This window comes from Argopecten irradians, chromosome 13, assembly GCF_041381155.1.
Source record: "Argopecten irradians isolate NY chromosome 13, Ai_NY, whole genome shotgun sequence".
NCBI classification, from domain to species: domain Eukaryota; kingdom Metazoa; phylum Mollusca; class Bivalvia; order Pectinida; family Pectinidae; genus Argopecten; species Argopecten irradians.
In genome coordinates, this window is record NC_091146.1 from 16,720,340 (window position 1) to 16,739,161 (window position 18,822).

Here is an 18,822-nt window from a genome sequence, read left to right on the forward strand (position 1 = left end):
TGTTTCAGTGTGACGCAATCAATCGTTGCAAGGTTATATCATCAATTGTTGTGGTAATACGTCATCATTTGTTGTAGTGATATGTCATCAATTGTTGTAGTGGTTTGGTGACCTTGTGACCATGAACTGGTGGGATGACCTTTGGTTGAACGAAGGATTCGCCACATTTGTACAACACCTAGGGGCAGATCACATGCACCCGGATTGGAGAATGGTAACAAATTTGTAAACGTTAATCAATTGGCTTTCAATATTTTCTTGTCAAACTGGACATTCCGTACTATCATCAAGCCCCACTAAGTTTTCACGTTCAATCCGTTCTCTATAATTGCTTCGCAGGTTGATTAATGATCTATAGTTTCCCTCCTTTGAGTGACTTCGATAAACAAATGAAATAATAATATATAGACAAAAATAATAAATTAAATATTCATTAGGTCATTCTACCAGCTTTAATTTGCAGTCAAATGTGAAAATGATATGTAAATAAACAAAATTAATTATTTTTTTGTGTTCTCCAGTTTGATCAGTTTGTTGTGAAGGAGCTTCAGGATTCCATGGATTTTGACGGCCTCATATCCTCCCATCCTATGTACGCGCCAGTTAAGAACCCAGCACAAATCAACGAGATCTTCGATAAAATTTCATACTCAAAGGTAATAAAGCGACTAGTAATAAGAACATTGCAAATTATCGAATTTCATCAATCATCAAGTTTTTTTAATAAAAGTTTCATTGAAAAGTTGGCCAAAAGTTGGTGCCTATGCACATGATTTTTATGCAAGCACTTTGTAATTTAATTTGCAGCCTAATTCCTCAGCTCTAATCTTTAATCATATTAATGGAAAACATAAGAAGAATACAAAAAGTAGAAATACAAATTGAAAAATTCCTTCTTTCCTTCGGTAGGGAGCGAGCATAATACGTATGATGAGGTTCTTCATTGGTGAAGACACGTTCAAGCGTGGTATCAAAGTAAGTAAACAAAATGATGGGTAAGAAACACAAATAAAATAATAAATTATCAATATTGACAAAAGAATTAAGACTTTAAAATGGGTATGGACATCTTGTAACAGGGTAACAAAAGAAAAGAATAAGGATATAATATGGCGCAAAATTTAACGTAGAATATCGACAATGACTATAACGGATGTGGTCTATATTTTGACTTCTTGCACCAAGAAAAAAAAAGAATAAGAAAAAACAAAATTAGGTTGTTGTGCAGTAGCGCATTTTGTAATACAAATCACTTTATAAATAGTTTTCTTCTCGTATAGATGATTTAATGGAGTGGTAATAAGTTAAAGATATTTTTTTGTTTAGAAATACCTTCAGGACGCGTCCTACGCCAACGCTGTCCATGAAGACCTTTGGTATGCCATGGGAAATGTGAGTACCAGATTGTGTATAAGAAATTGTTCTTAATCATTATGCAAAGATTTTGAATATTTCAAATAGTGCAAATACAATTCATGAAATTCAGATTCATATTTTTTGCTTTTACCAGTAAAACGAAAAATACAAAAAATACATTTAATTCCTTTCATTTTAAGAACATATAAAAAAGAAAATGCTGTCGTAATAATAATAATTGTTAATTAAAGACAATAATATATTAATTTTAATAACACATTTCAAAATATGGCGAATAGTCATAGTATGTTTCTACAGAATCATGCGTAGAACATTTATTACAATTACATTTGTTCCGTATTGATAGCAAACTATAAAAGATGGACATGCTATGGATGTAAAAGCTATAATGGACACGTGGACTTTACAAATGAATTTCCCTGTGGTAACTGTTACACGGTTGGATGGTTCCAAGGTCAAGGTCACACAAAACCGCTACCTACGTAATCCGGACGCTAAAGATCCAGGTCGATTTACGTCCAAATATGGGTATGTCTGAATTTGTCCTTTTAGCTGAGGTAACATTTTATGTACCATGGTATTTTTTTAGTGTCATCTGAAATCGCTAAGCCAAAAGGCTCAAGTTAAGCTAATATCAAATCAATGGAATATTAACAATTGGTGAATATCAAAATTTAATACTGCACAGAAAATTTCGGCATTTCCTCTAACGAATTCGTGGGGAGAATTGTATTGTTAATTTGTACCAATAGTGGGAAATACTTCAATAGACACAGGAAAATTACACTATTAAGTCTAAAGTCTTAATATGAATCATAATATATAAGTATAATTAACGCCTGGGCTGTGTTATTATAAAGGCGCATTTCTATGTTTTAACAAATACCCAGGAGTACCTTAAATTATTTTCCTCACGTCGACTGATCCGTTGCGCTGGTAGTTAGTCGAATTAACTTTCATGTCCTGTAGATAACCCAAAGTTTGGCAAAAATTGCAAATATATCAGATAGCATGTATTCAATCATAGAAATACATGTATACACGAATTAAGACTAAAATGTCAATATACATGTATTTCGCGAACGCAGCGAAAATATTTCTCGCTCAAACATTAGAGACGTCATACTTGAAAGGGGGATAACTCTGTAGTATACAAATTACATGTTTTCAATACTGTAAACATCCTTTGTATTTTTTCCGTTAGGTACACATGGACAATACCTTTAACTTTCACGACAAGTGACAATCCTAACTTTCAACAGACCTACCAAGATGTCAAACTGTTCGGTGGCAAAGAACAAGGTGAACTATAGGCTGAATGATAACTTTATTGTTGAAATCTCATTTGATAAGTAGCGTATGCATTGAAGATCTGATATTAGACCTGGTATCAATCATAACTGATAACTAAATATTTGTTCATATCGGTAAAAAGTAGTCTGGTATGGAAAGTAAAATCAAAATCTTATCTGTGTATTGGGTTTGTATCAAAATAAGTAATTGAAATGTCCTGTATTTGCATTTTTCGGATAGCCAGAGTTGCGAAATCGTGATTAGGATAATGTTTATAAAACAACATTCTTGTTTAGTTCTCTTCAATTTTGGAATTTATTGTCATTAGGTTTCATGCGAAATTTCATACTTTTCTCACAATATCATTTATTAAAATTACTGGAAGTAGCGATGTCTTCTCCCGGAAGTTACACAAACACATAAAGCTGGTGGTCATCTCCGCATTATGTTTCTACATGAACATACCGCAGTCGGTCAATATACATACACAAGCACATTGCATATAGGGAAGACCTCCTTATATGGCCCTAGCTGTTAATAGAACGTAAATAAACAACCAACCAAACTCATCACCGTTCCTTACTTTCATTATAAATCATGTCAAAGGATACTAGGACAATCAAGTATTATTGCCTTTTACTGAGCAAGGATGTGAGATGCACAAATATCAAAGTCAATGATCATATTCTATACACTATCTGTTATACATTCTCTTAGAAATGGCGGTGGGTACCCCTGTATCGGACGATGGCTGGGTCCTGGCCAATGTTATGCAGTACGGATACTACAGGGTAAACTATGACGTCAGTAACTGGAGAGCTCTCATAAAACAACTCAAGGACAACCACTTGGTGAGTTAAAACATTTAACCACCGACCATTGCCTAGTGATCCGATAGAGGATATTTTCCCACAAACCATTGTCTAGTGATTCTATAGAGGATATTTTCCCATCAACCATTGCCTAGTGATCCGATAGAGGATATTTTCCCACAAACCATTGTCTAGTGATCCGATAGAGGATATTTTCCCACAAACCATTGTCTAGTGATTCTATAGAGGATATTTTCCCACCAACAATTGTCTAGTGGTCCGATAGAGGATATTTTAGTGGGGACCCTCAAGATACGTCGACGTAATTGCTTTTATGAGTTCCTGTTAACCAAATTCAACGGTATCTTGTGTTTGTTGGTCTGATATTCTAATTGAAAATTTATTATGTTGCACATTTTAGTTGCCTTTTTATTGTTGACTGTTACTATTTTAGGGAATTACGACCACTGGCAATCATCAAGAATATATCATAATATTTTATATGATATGATTATATAAACTTAGTTTGTATGATTTCACTTTAAACAGTCTAAGTTGCCGATTTTAGTCGGTATTAATTTCTAGTTATCAATACATTTTTTTAGAAAGGAAAGAGAAAACAACGTATTATCTTGTATTGTTTGCAGGTTATCCATGTCACCAACAGAGCTCAGATTATAAATGACGCATGGGCACTAGCAAAGTATGTATTATTATCTCATGATCTTAGATTCGTTTGCATCGAATGTTATAATGTACCTTACATAGCAAGGCACCTAGGTTGTTAGCGGTGGAAGCTATGTTTCACAGCAATAGAAACAAACCAAAAGTCTTACCTACTCACATTACAAAATACATGTTTATAGAAAAATAAGTTTGCATGTTCCGTTTTATGTTGTCTTCAGGGCAATTTTAACAGTAAGTTCGAATGCAACAATGGAAACCGTACTTTTCGTAATGTAGAAAATATCAAGAAGTAACAATATGAACATCAATTTTAAATAATATTTTATCACATGATCCTTAGATCTATTCACTTCGGCCGTGTAATACTTTTGCTTCTGTCACTAATGTCTAATAACCTGGAGCGATTTTCAATGGGCAGGAAATCCACCACATTTTGACTTGAATTGTCGCTGAATTGTGGATTGTTGTGGTTATATAAGAAAAGGTGTCTTACATTTGTGTTCATTCCATATGTAATTGATATGTCATCATAATTGTCTAAGTTTATATTTTGATCGCTTTCATTATATTTGAAATGAACACTCATTTAAGATCCTATGTTTATATTAAGTAAAGATCTAAGAGAGAAAAAAATGATAAAATCCATGAAAAAGACATATCTAAATTTAGAATTCAACATTCGCAACATTAACAAATGGTTATTTTCCTAAATAGATCAGGAGATCTCGATATGACGGTTGCCTTGGATACATTAGAGTACCTTGCGAACGAAATCGATTATGTCCCTTGGTCGGCAGCTACATCCGAACTGTCCTATGTAGAGACGATGTTGGTTCGAACACCATTGTACGGACAGTTTAAGGTATGTTATAATTGAATTAATTTCATTTCAGTTTTTGTCACATGTGTATATACTGCCTGTTAAATATTCATTTTTATTAAAGACGGGATTATTTTGTTTTGAAAACAGTATTGATACTTTGATTTAATTTTGCCACGTTTGTTTTTTACTTACCATAAACAATATAATGTATTCATTAACGCTCTAAAATGTGCTTTTCAAAATAATAACACAAGGAAACAAAATTTTGTTGTTAATGTCGATTCATTATTGTATCACTAATTTTTCAATTCATAATAATTTTGATGTTTAAATAGTTTCAGCAACTGAAATCTCTGTGTTTATTTTGTACCTTTTTGCTAAAATGCATTGTTTTTATTATAGAAATTCATGCACAAAATAATAGAGAAGCCATATATGAAACTGGGAATAGACAACTCCAATTCTACTCACATGGAGAGGTATAGATTTGTTATAAGTAGGATTGTTGTCACATGTTTGGCATTTTACATTTACAACCCTTTGCTTAAACATGTTAAAGAAAAGAGTAAATAAAGAAAGGAAGCTCAAGACAAAAAATGAAGAAATTAGGAAACGTGAAAGAAAGGGTCGTAGAAATGAAAACAAAACAAAGAGAAAAAAGAAAAGAGAATGAATGGGAGATAAAGTTATAAAAGGAAAAGAAAGAAATAAAAGAAGAAATAAAAAGGGAGAGATAAGAGTGAGAAAGGGAGAAAATAGTAAAGGAAATAATGAATAGGAAACATGTATGTATTACTAATCATTTGTTTATCATAAATGTTAACAGCAAGGCCCGGAGTATCATTGTATCGACAGCGTGTGGTAACGAGGTGACAGATTGTCAACAAGAGGCCAGCCAAAGGTTCCAGGACTGGATGGACCGACCCCACCTCAATATGTAAGTGTATAATATTATATTAAATATAGTTTGGTGCCCCTTACGGAGTCCCATCAGAGGTTTCAGGACAGCATGGACCGACCACATCTCAATATGTAAGTGTATATTATTATATCAAAAATAGTTGGATGTTCCTTACGGAGACCATCAGAGGTTTCAGGACTGCATGGACCGACCACATCTCAATATGTAAATATATAATATTATTTCAAAAAAGTTAGATGCCCCATACGGAGCCCCATCAGAGGTTTCAGGGCTGATGGACCGACCACATCTCAATATGTAAGTATATAACATTATATCAAATAAAGTTAGGTGCCCCATACGGAGCCCCATCAGAGGTTTGAGAGCTGATGGACCGACCACATCTCAATATGTAAGTGTATAATATTATATCAAATATAATTAAGTGCACCTAACGGAGCCCCATCAGAGGTTTCAAGGCTAGATGGACCGATCACATCTCAATATGTAAGTGTGTAATATTATATCATATATAGTTGGGTGTTCTTAATGGATCCCCATCAGATATTTCAGGACTGGATTGACTGATCCCACCTCATTATTTAAGGATTAATTTGAATCGATTTTTCATGTTATTCTATCGCCATAACATTTAAAAAAATTATTCAAATTTATTCTTATTATGCAATTTACTAGGGCGTATCTCTGCAAAATTTCAAAAACAACATTTTCTATGAAATCATTACGCTATTATCGCACCAAATCAGAGCTACGCTACAAACGGCGATATTTTCCTTTATGGGCTAATCAAGTAATTTTAAGCTATTGAATGATATAAGTATATAATGATATCTCATATATTGTTGGGTTTGACTGAATTACACATTCCTGAACTCAATATGTAAGTATTTAAAATTTGTTTAATAACTACGAGTATACAGTATTTGTTTCATTACATATATTTCATGCCTACTCATTTTGAACGTCACGTGATTCAATATAAAATTTTAATGGTTAAAATGTAAGGGTAACGGAATTTTACCACAAATATTGGCATTTTGTTTTCGTTTTACGTTCTTTTCAATCATTATGTTTAAGTGCCGTATGATCGACTCTGAGTCTGCAATATAATTCTAGACCCCAATAGTTTATGGCAAATGTGACGTTAAAATGTCATTACTGTGGCAATTGATATATGACGTCATGTTTTAGGATTGATTTCAAGTGTTGAGACCATTAATGGCGTCATGTTTTAAGATCGACTCTGACGTGAATAGTTCTGTGAGGTAGTATTTTTGATGCCAGGAATGACGGTTTAATAATTGATGTCGTCATGTTTTAGGATTGACCCTGATGTGAAGAGATCAGTTCTATGTGGAGGTATCAGTGAGGGAGGGGCAGACGAATGGGATTTCCTTTACAAACAGTACAAACAATCCAATGTGGCCAATGAGAGGCTGATGATGCTGTACGCTCTGGGATGTAGTCAACAGCCATGGATTCTCAGCAGGTAACGATTATCCGTTTGTCCTATATTATAAATGTGTGTCAAATAACCTTTTCATAAAGCATGAACCATATCCAATCAATATATTGAGAACTTTTGTCTTACAATCTCACTTTTGCATCACTTCATGTGACATCTGGCCAAAGCAATGGTGTGAACAGTGATACTATTGAAACCTTCTTTATATTGTTATATAATATTATCAATAACCATTCGTTATATCAGTGTTTATTCAGGAAATTCTTTGAAATAATAAAAAAAAAACATACCACGCATAAACAAAAAAGATTTTCTTCAACAGTATTTGTTATTGTACTCCGCACTTCATTTAAATGTCTCGCCAAAATGAGAAAAATGCGAATTATACAAAAAAATATGAAATGTAAACCCAAAGCTACTTTAGGTATATGACATAACACAACATATGCTATTTTCGTTTTATGGCTAGTAATGGAAAAGTAATGGCATTGAGTAAACATTGATGATATTGCTTAATAATTAGATACCTGGCGTTGTCATTGGATACCAACGAAGTACGTAAACAGGACGCTGGGTACGTAATCAGATACGTCAGTGGAAACCCAATAGGACGAGACCTCACCTGGAGCTTCATGCAGCAGAACTGGTCGCTCTATATTGAAAGGTATGTATATTTGTATTTTGAGAAATATGAACATGTGACACTTTGCATATTTTAAATGAAACACATTAAGTAGCGTAAAGAAACAAGATTGATATCCATCTGTCATCAAAAATTTATTACCATCTAGGATTATACAATTACTGTAATTACTGTAAATTTCGTGGTTGTTTGTTTGCTAAAATCGCGTTTTCATTCAAAGTCGCGAATTCTAACTCCAAGAAAATATTCAAAGACTCATTGACGGTCCTAAGAACAATAGATTTCTAAGAATCAGTGAACCGTAAAAGTAAACTTCCGTGAATATGACTGGTAGGGCAAACCGCGAAATATTCACCCGCGAATTTTAAGTGCATTTCATTTACATTGATATTACAATTTTATTTTTATTTTTGCGGATTCTCACAAAAGTTTGCAAACAATTTTTATTTCATAACGCGATGAAATTAAAACATAGCGACATCAATGATCATAATTAATTTTATAATCTTTTTGATAAAATAAAGTATGTTGAAATGCCATTATAGTGTTTTTCAAGGGATTCTTTTTCGGAATCAATACGCAACGTCAATGTCTCTATTGTGACGTCACGATAACGTCGGGGTTTCCCGAATTTTTCTCATGGTGGTATGCAAAAATGTATTGGCCAATCAGAATGCCAGCTTTAGTATGACAACAAAGAAAAATTAAATATTATGTAATATAAATGTATATAAAAGCTTAACAACGTTGGTGTAGGCAGGTGTATGTCGGCGTACATATATGTGAACGATGTAAGCTGTGCAAACATGGCCGTTATCTAGAAAGCTATGCTAAGTATGACTAGAAGTAGAAATTATTTGTATCTTGTATACTGCAAGAGATAAGCCTTGCAGTGTTTCTATCATGACCATGCCTGTTTATGTCATATTTCATATTATACTGTGTATTTATGTTTTCGAAAGGTACGGCACTGGTACGTTTTCATTTAGTCACATGATCGACGCAGCGCTAGCGTCCTACAACACAGAGCTGGAACTAGAACAGGTAGGTCGTGTCTCTTATACCACAGAGTACAGATAAATACAACACTGTCGAAATTCATTCACTTTACGACTTGAAATCAGTAAACAATGTCGTGACGTCAGGATTTGAGACGTCGTGATAAAACACGAACTAGAACAACCAAACAGGTTACAACTGAATTACCTATTTACACTATAGCCACAGTTTCCACTCAAGGGTCAATAAATGGTTAACTACGCATGCGATTTAATAAACGTATCCTATAAATCTACCTAGAACCTAGGTATAAATTTGTAAACTAGATTGCAAATGGATGTTATGTCATGGCTATACAACATACACATATTCCACTTTCAGATCAAAGCCTTCCAAGCCGCCCATCCTGCCATGGGATCTGGTACCAGAGCGTTCGAACAGGCTGTAGAGAAAACTGAGGGCAACGTTCGCTGGATGAAGAAAAATTATGGCACCATCAAAGCCTGGCTGGACAAAAATATGGCGGCAGAAACAGAGGTTTCGATGGAGGACGTTAGACTACCACGTTCTGTGCTACCGTCACTTTACGAATTAGAAATATTCCCAGATTTTTATAAAACAGACCCAAAAGACTTTACATTCAGTGGATCTGTCAAAATACATATTTCTTGTGTAGAGGCTACGAAAAACATCACTTTGCATGTAAACACACTAACGGTAGAAGAGGCTCATATAAGATTAGAATCAGTATCCGGCGCGCCAGTCCCGGATATTGTGAAAATAACCCACGATGAAATAAGACAGTTCCTGATACTTGACCTAGGGAGTGACCTTCAGAGCTTAGAGGAATACACGCTGGAGATGAAGTTTTCTGGGCCCTTAAAGGATGATATGACGGGACTGTATTACAGTACATACCAAGAGGGCAGTAATACAGTGTGAGTGATTTAATTACACATTATCATTTAATTTTGATTGAACTGTATATCCTTAATCATTAATCATGCGGTTACATAGACGATCGGGCATTGTTATTTAGGTAATTTCGTCACAATAAAAATTTGTTGGGACGAAATTATTACTTTCAAAGATCTACATCCCATTTTGCATACCAGCATGTTTTCTTCAAAATTCCCAATTTATTATAAAAATGTTCTCGATACATGGTGTACATGCAAAAAATAAGGATATAGTTTTTAATACTTTTCCTTTTTGTGCACACAAAAAATAGAACTGGAACAATCCCCGATATTTTTTTTGCTGAGATAAATAGTCAACAAATACCGCTCATCCTAATCCTAGATAGTTTGTTTTCAGCTTATGTAAATCAATGATGAAATTTACGTTACTACATTAAAGTAAATTAAGTCACAATTACTCTCTATATTATTTAACTATTGTAACAAAAATAAGAGAGAGGAGAGGAAAAAGTAGGCAAAACATATATAGATCTTTAATTGGTAATGTTATGTATTATCTAGGTATATAGCCACAACACAGATGGAGCCGACAGACGCTCGGAAAATGTTTCCCTGCTTTGACGAACCAAACATGAAGGCAAAATTTAAAATCACTGTGATCAGGAAACCGGAACTCATTTCCTTATCCAACATGCAAATACAACAGTCAGACACTCGGTTAGTATGAAATCCGGAATTAAACAAATCGTGTAAAAGGGCTGGTCTCCCTATACAACGGTCAGAGCCGTGGTAACTGTGAAATCCGGAATTAAATCAAACCATAGGCCGACCATTGCAATAACATGTGTTGTTTTCTTATCAGAACCACAGTTTTTGTGGCGTACAGAAATAATTCATGTTATGTTTAATATATGGTTTAGCGTATGCTGAACATCTGACTTTTGCACAAATAAGCAAATTGAAAAAGGAAACACAAATAGAAGACCTGGTGTGAAGAGTCTTATTTCATTCAGAAGAAGACTAAGTAAAGTTAGCAGTAGCCTTGCCTGCTGTCTAATCAGAATTGTATATAATATATATTGACAAAATTTGTTGCGATTGAAAATGAACACAAATAAAATAGCAGGGGTGAAGAGTCTTATTTCAATTATATTCCAGAGGAGTTTTATATAAGTAATCGAGTTCAAAGTTCAACAACGTAAATAGAACATTTTGTAAATTCTTTTCTAGTACTACCGTTGATATAATATTTGTATTTCATCTTTAGAGCTGATGGTTATATGGCGGATCATTACTTTGTATCACCTATCATGTCCACATATCTAGTAGCACTGGTTGTCTGTGACTTTGCCCATATAAATGGTACAACGAAAAATGGCATTTATGTAAGTTGGTACATGCATCATTATTCATCCTTTTGTGCAACCTAACGAAATAAATACTGTGGTATATATGTTATGTTACTGAAATAACTAACAAATAATGACAATTATCTTCAATTAAGAAATGTTAAATTGTATAATAGGAAAAAATGACTTCAAATATTGAACAGTTTACAAGGTATTTAAAATGCTGGCAAATTGCAATGTTAAGATGCTGTTACTATCACTAGTAGGGCGATCTGGCCCCAAAAACAGACCTTTTTATCTTCCAATATTGGTGTCTCGTTCGAATGCATTGGGATTCATTGTTAACTGTCTAGCCTTTGTTCTCCGATATAAATATCATCCAAAATTTCCCTGTAACATTTGACCCCTGCCCTTTTATTTTCCAGTACGGAGCTCTGGCCCCAAGGGAATTAATTGACCAGGCTGAGTTCGCTCTTGACGTTGGTATAGACACTATCACACTATACGAGGAGTTCTTCGATATCAAGTTTCCTCTAAAAAAGCAAGGTAAATATACATTTGGTCAAAAGCAAAGTATAGAAAAGCAATTCAATTAAATTTCATAATTTCGAAGGCTGGTAGTAGCCGTAGCCGTTGTCGATATACTTTTGAAGAAGTCGAGTAATATAGCTTCCCAAGAAAAAGATGTTCCTTTTAAGTTTTCCACCATGATACGTTTGATTATAGATAGTTCTGTGATTTAAACTGTTAGTAAGAAGTCTTTTAATAAATTCGGATTTAAAAATTGATATGTGGTGGCAAAATCTAAGGGCTTCGTGTAAATTAATTATATTTGCAGAAGAAAAAAAACACACTTCCGTTACGAAATCACTAGCTTCTTTATTAGTTACTAAATATACATCTTTTGAATAATTATTATTGTTTTGAATTAATGAATATGTTCATTTGATTGAAATTCCTGTGAATTAATTTGATTTGAACAGAAATGATTGCCGTTCCCGACTTTGCGGCCGGCGCCATGGAGAACTGGGGACTGATCAAGTACAGGGAGACGGCCATGTTGTATGAACCGGGTGTGTCGTCAGAGTCTAACAAACAACGAGTCACCACTGTAATCACACACGAACTCGCCCACCAGGTACATATGGCTTCCGAAAATATTACATGTATTTACTTATCTTTTGATATCCAGGGATTTAGCCGAAGTTTAATTGTTACATATGCTACTGGTGTAAAGTAACATTAAACGATTTCCATTGGCCAGCCTGGCATTGTGATGTTATGAGAGAATCAACAAAGCTACGTCTGGAATCTAAGACGGCAGGCCAAAATTTAGATTTAACTGTGATCATGTATAGTTTAGTCACATTCTTTTTAATTTTTAAGTGTTTATTAATGGCTTTGTCCCGTTAATTTAGGTTTGCCTTAGTCAGTGAAACCGGAGGGGACTATAGTGTTTGTGCCCGTCTGTCTGTCCGTCTGTCTGTCTGTCTGTCTGTCCGTCCGTTCGGATTAGGTTTCCAGATGATAACATTAGAAGGAATTGCTACATTTTAATGAAAATCACACAATGGTAGCATGTAAGAAAATACAGCATGGAATCGAATACAGCTAGGAATCGAATTCGGGGTCAAAAGATCAACTTCAAAGGTCTCTGTTACTAAAAATGGATTGTTTGACAAATTTTAGATAACATGGAAACACATCAGAATGTGTGCAAATTTCACACAATGATAGCATAGGAGATAACACAGCTTGAGATTGAATTTCAAAAGGTCAACTACAAAGGTCATTGTTACTAATTATAAAATATTTTCACAAAATCTTAAATTCCACAAAGTAACGTGAGAATGAATAGATTTTGATGTACCTCTAATAATACGTAATTATTATCACTTAATTAAGGTTATTATAAGCCGCAATGTCATAAAGCAGGTGACATTTCTTTTGGTGAGACATATGGTCATCATTACAACTTGCCATAGTAAGAAAATGTAACTGACGGCAGGGGACGTGTGTTGCTTGCAACGCTTACTGTAAGGTTGTTTGCCATAATAATTAGCACTGCTTATTAATGATTTTTCCCATTACTTTGGTGTTGACAGTGGTTCGGGAACCTTGTGACTTTGGATTGGTGGGATGACCTTTGGCTCAATGAAGGATTTGCAACCTTTGTGGAATATTTCGGAGCCGACAACAAATTCCCGGACTGGAAATATGTTAGTGTTGGGTTTAAAACATTGCATTGTCATATTGGTTTCTATATTGTATAATTACTAAAATACGCGGGGACTTCGCGGATCTGTCCAAATTCACGAAATTTAATACCTCATGAAATTTATCAAATCAGGGTTTCATGTAATAAAGCCTGTCATAAGAATAATACTTTAAACGGCTACAGCCCTACGGATAAGTTCCAAACAGTTAATCGTATAAATTTACACTTGCGAAATTTAACGACCGTACAGTATACGTCATAGGTATACAGCCTTATACATGTACAGGTCTATTATCAAAACCATTCGGTTTTATCTGTTACAGTTTGACATATTCACCATTGTGGAACTCCATGATGCGTTTGACGTCGACGCTCTTGTGACGTCACATCCGTTGTTAACACCAGTGTACACCCCTGACCAGATCAACGAAGTGTTTGACACGATATCGTACTCAAAGGTATAAAGCAAGCGAACGTAATTCAATGTCAGCAGTATCAATTCAGTGCGTAATTATTCATTTTTTGTTTTTTATTTAGCGAGGGTCCTTCGTTTGTTTTTATTATTTTTTTAAAAGGTAGTTTCTTTTTTACTGAAATGATATCAATTATATTCTTTGCTATTAGACATAATTGTTTCTGTCATAATGGAAATGCACGTATTAACTACAGTTATGTAGGTTTGGATTTATTAAATCATTGATGAAATTATAAATATTCAGATCAGGGGAATTTAAATTACTTGCGTGCGTAATGTTTGACATGTACGACTGTTCCTGATATTCCGTTAACTATATTGCTATTCCGCATAGATCTGTTCTAATGCAATGTAATAGCATTGCAGATTTAGAAAATGGAGGAAAACAAAGAAGTTAAACTATACTACAACTTTCCCCTAGTCTTAAGTATCACTCTTGATTTGATAAAAAATAAACTAAGCCTAACATTCAGATTTAATTTTAAAGACGCTTAGAACATTACGCAGTTGTTTTTCTTACAATTTTATGCGTGCTATGATGGTTTGTATATTATTTGTATCCTTGCAGGGTGCTAGTGTCATCAGAATGATGCGATTCTTTGTGGGCGACAGAACATTCCAGCTGGGAATACAGGTATATAATTCAATTTTGCTTGTTAAGAGCATTTTCATTGGCTTAAAAATTTACTTTATCAGCCCATAAAGGAAAAAATGGCGTCGCCGTTTATAACGTTGCTTCTGATTGGCTAAGATGACGGCGTAATGATTTCATAGACAAAAGAGTCCCAAAATGATTTTTGAATATTGAAGAGATTATCTTTAGTAAATTGAATTATAAGGATTAATTTGAATATAGTTTTTATGTTATGGAGATATAACACAAAAATCTGAGTGTACTCTCATCATAAACCGCTTCGCGGTTTATTTAGAGTACACTCAGATTTTTGTGTTATATCTCCATAACATAAAAAATATATTCAAGTTAATCCTTAAATAATTATTATATAATGTTCCGTTAAACCACATTTTGTACAGAACTCAGTCGACATTATGTCAGGTGAATTGGACTTAACCTGTTTCAGGACGTCGGATTTTGATTAAACTGATGTCGATGTAGGTGATATATCTATATTAATTATGCAAATTATGGCTTTCTTTTTTGTGTACAATATTTCTGGTTTTTATTTTAGTTTTTTACTTTGAAGTTTTTATGCACGCTTTTGCTATTGTTACTGTATGTACTGAATCATTATTTTTTATATCTATTGTTAGAGATATCTGAAAGAACGGCAATACAAGAACGCTGACCACAATGACCTGTGGGCAGCTATGGAAAAGGTACGAATTTTATCTATTCTGTCTTTGCATATTACAGAGTTATCCTTGGTAGGTATCCATTGTGACGTCATTGGTTTGTGAGCGAAATTCACGTTGTTTTCTCTAAAGTGAATGCCGTTACGCTCGTTTATTTATTTGTTTTCAGAATGTTTTGAACTATCTGTTACCTGCTTATAACATGAATATTTTCACCACTTATGTAGGAATCATTGATGAATAATTATAAAGAATTAAAGATTAATTAGTCGAAAACCTTTTGACTCTAATTTTGTTATAGATAAATTTTTATTCCACATGCATTATCAATATTGATAGCAGGTACATTAAAATGAGTAAATTGATTAATTTTATTCTTATTAAGACAAACTATGTTTATTTTAAGCTTAGAAAAATATTACCTTGAACACGTGTTATAGTAAATACTAATAACGAAGATGTCTTTCGTCATCAGGGAATTACCTTCTCTTACCTTCATCAACCGCATCATGTAAATTATGTAAAATTTTCATTGCTTTGCATGTGTGTACCATTTGTATATTAGCCTTCCATCTATTTTTGTCAATAGAGTATTTGGAAATTGAAACTTTTCTGCCATACCAGTAATTACATTGTTTGTAGTTAAATATCAATATATTTAAAGGTTTGTAAATGTGTTGTTATTTGTATAACTCTAGCAAGTGAAAGAAGATGGCCGCAATCTCGAAATGAAGAAAATTATGAACACGTGGATCCTACAGATGAATTACCCCGTGGTGACCCTCACTAAAGACAGCAATAATACGCTACGAGCCACACAGAAACGTTTCCTTACCAATCCTAATGCCAAAGACACGGGCAAGTTTGTTTCCCCATACAAGTAAGTATACTTTGCAAGATTGTTTTCCTATACTAGTGGAAATAAATTTACTTTTCTTTCCTCTATAGGCGAGTACTTATTTGCCAAGTTCGTTAACTTATACCAGAGAATACACTCGGCATGCCTGGTTTTGTTTTCCCGTATAGGTAAATATTTCTTGACAAATTCCCTACCCTATATAAATGAATATTCTTGGTTTGTTTTCTTATACATGTGGATATTATTTATTTTGTTTCCCCATACAAGTCAAAATTCTTGGGAAATTGATATCGATATTATAAACTTTGCAAATTGTTTCCTCATACAAGTGAGTATCATTAACAAGTTTATTTCCGTATACAAGAGAATATTGGCAGTTGAAAAATAAAATGGAGAAAGTAATCAAAGCAAATAAAAAAAAAAATTGACATTAACACTAAGATTTACAGCTGTTTTTATATGTCTATATTTTAGTTATACATGGAGTGTGCCTATTACAGTAACCTCTAAATCTGATGTCAACTTTAATCAGACCGACGCGGACGCGTATTGGCACCGAAATAAGGAAGATGGTGGGTTGTGGAAATGTAGTTTGAGTGAAGTCAATGCAATTCACAACCATTCTTAAAAATCGTTCAGGAATAGATTAACGAAATATAATAAATGAAAATGAAGATTGTTTTCATATTTAAGGCATAGAATCGTCAAACATCTTATGTTTGTCATTTTCTATAATCCTATATCGACTACCTTAGTAATATTTAAAAAAATATCATAGAAGACTGAAAAACATACCATGTTCTGACATCTAAAACAAAGAATTATCAAACACCCTTTTTATCGTTTTCAATAACCCAAATTTTATTCCCAAATACATTTTAATATGTCCTAAATGACTGAAAAACATACCATGTTCTGACATCTAAAACAAAGAATTATCAAACACCCTTTTTATCGTTTTCAATAACCCAAATTTTATTCCAAATACATTTTAATATGTCCTAAATGACTGAAAAACATACCATTTCGACATCTAACACCTAAACCCTTTTTTCGTCAATAACCCAAATTGTATTCGTAAAAACATTTTAATATGTCCTAAATGACTGAAAAATATACCATGTTCTGACATCAAACAACTTCTTTTCTGTCATTTTGTTAATAAATCCAATAATACCATTTCTACTTTCAGTGATAACACTGAGAACTCCTATACAGGATGGCGATTGGATTCTGGGAAATATCCAGCAATACGGCTATTACAGAGTAAACTACGAGGAAAGCAACTGGGCTCTGTTAATAGACCAACTGAAGACAGACCATAAGGCAAGTAGTCCCATGTCCAGTTTACAGCCACGTGTGTGATCCTCGTTGTGAAGCCTACACCTCAGACAAAAACTGACACCATAGTCAAATTTGTCTATAAAGACCAAATCAAAGGACAGGAAAACGTTGTCTCTATCAAGTTGTGTTTTAAATGATCATTTTGGGCCTTATGACAATAGTCATCGCAACATAAAGTCCTGTGCATATTGTGTGGTGTGATTAAATGTCATCTACAGTTGATGTAGCTCGTACAGAGTACAGAGAGTATAAAGGTCACCAGAATGTGACCCCTGATGGGATGTTGTCGGATTATCTATAAAACAATATGTTTATGTTTTCCATCAGATTGGGATAGTATAATAAAAATACAGAAAAATGTTTCTCGACCAAATGGTAGTTATTAATTTTATTATTATTTTTCTTTTATTTTTCGATATAGTTAATTCACTCAATAAACAGGGGACAGCTGATTAATGATGCCTGGAGTCTAGCAAAGTAAGTTTGAAATGGAGAAAAGAAAGGACAATACATGTAAAATGATATCACGATGTTGTACTTTATCTAAAGTATAAATATTAACATATAAGAATAATAACAATATATATTAGAATATTGTTGAATTATGGGTGGATAATCACCAGGAAAAATAACTTCATAACTAGGTAGTGTAAGGTCACCTGAGATGAAGTCTCAAGTGGCCTATTCTAATCGCCCGTCTAATTGTCCGTCGTCGTGCATCGTGCGTCGTATGGCGATGAACACTTTAAATTTTCGACTTCTGCAAAACCACTGAACCAAATTCGTTGAAACTTTGCATAAATCTTCGATGATCAAAGGTCAACCAAAATATAAAATTATAATGTCCCAGCTCTCCAGGAGCCCGAGGAGTGGGGCCAAAAGTGGTCAAATAGTCTAAAAAATTTAAAAATCTTCTGAAATTACAGAAATGGTAGAATCAAATTCTCTTCATAGATGAAATTGTCTTAAGGTCCTTTCAAACAAATTGTGAATAATATGACCTGGGGTCTCACGTTTCCCCCTGGGGAAGGGGTCAAGTTTACTATATTTTATATAGGGAACACCATTTTTGAGCATTATTTGTTCATTTGTAACAGGAAATGAGTCAAATGTTTTCATAATTATCAGTATGAGATGGACATTGCATCCTATAACAATTTTTCCGCGACTGACCCCCAGGGGCCTTCGGGGTGGGCTCAAATGGGTCAAATAGGCTAAAACTTGAAAAATCTTCTTCCGAAATTCAAGAAATGGTAGAATCAAACACTCTTCTTATATGGAAAAGTCTTAAAGTCTTTAACGAAAATTATGAATTATATAAC

General features: G+C 33.8%; 1 protein-coding gene across 1 annotated transcript in view; it reads left to right on the forward strand.

Annotated features, from left to right (window-relative positions):
* The window catches only part of LOC138305526 (uncharacterized), a 53,223-nt gene that overhangs the window by 8,243 nt on the left and 26,158 nt on the right, over positions 1 to 18,822 (forward strand). The window contains exons 9-35 of the mRNA XM_069245789.1: positions 101 to 214; positions 522 to 656; positions 910 to 975; positions 1,327 to 1,392; positions 1,724 to 1,905; positions 2,582 to 2,679; positions 3,388 to 3,521; positions 4,130 to 4,185; positions 4,884 to 5,031; positions 5,395 to 5,471; positions 5,819 to 5,929; positions 7,236 to 7,403; positions 7,903 to 8,043; positions 8,985 to 9,066; positions 9,403 to 9,959; positions 10,503 to 10,658; positions 11,209 to 11,326; positions 11,716 to 11,836; positions 12,274 to 12,428; positions 13,396 to 13,509; positions 13,832 to 13,966; positions 14,552 to 14,617; positions 15,256 to 15,321; positions 15,996 to 16,177; positions 16,631 to 16,728; positions 17,349 to 17,482; positions 17,922 to 17,977. Of these exons, the coding sequence (XP_069101890.1) occupies positions 101 to 214; positions 522 to 656; positions 910 to 975; positions 1,327 to 1,392; positions 1,724 to 1,905; positions 2,582 to 2,679; positions 3,388 to 3,521; positions 4,130 to 4,185; positions 4,884 to 5,031; positions 5,395 to 5,471; positions 5,819 to 5,929; positions 7,236 to 7,403; positions 7,903 to 8,043; positions 8,985 to 9,066; positions 9,403 to 9,959; positions 10,503 to 10,658; positions 11,209 to 11,326; positions 11,716 to 11,836; positions 12,274 to 12,428; positions 13,396 to 13,509; positions 13,832 to 13,966; positions 14,552 to 14,617; positions 15,256 to 15,321; positions 15,996 to 16,177; positions 16,631 to 16,728; positions 17,349 to 17,482; positions 17,922 to 17,977 (3,536 nt within the window). The remainder of the gene's footprint in view (positions 1 to 100; positions 215 to 521; positions 657 to 909; positions 976 to 1,326; positions 1,393 to 1,723; positions 1,906 to 2,581; positions 2,680 to 3,387; positions 3,522 to 4,129; positions 4,186 to 4,883; positions 5,032 to 5,394; positions 5,472 to 5,818; positions 5,930 to 7,235; positions 7,404 to 7,902; positions 8,044 to 8,984; positions 9,067 to 9,402; positions 9,960 to 10,502; positions 10,659 to 11,208; positions 11,327 to 11,715; positions 11,837 to 12,273; positions 12,429 to 13,395; positions 13,510 to 13,831; positions 13,967 to 14,551; positions 14,618 to 15,255; positions 15,322 to 15,995; positions 16,178 to 16,630; positions 16,729 to 17,348; positions 17,483 to 17,921; positions 17,978 to 18,822) is intronic.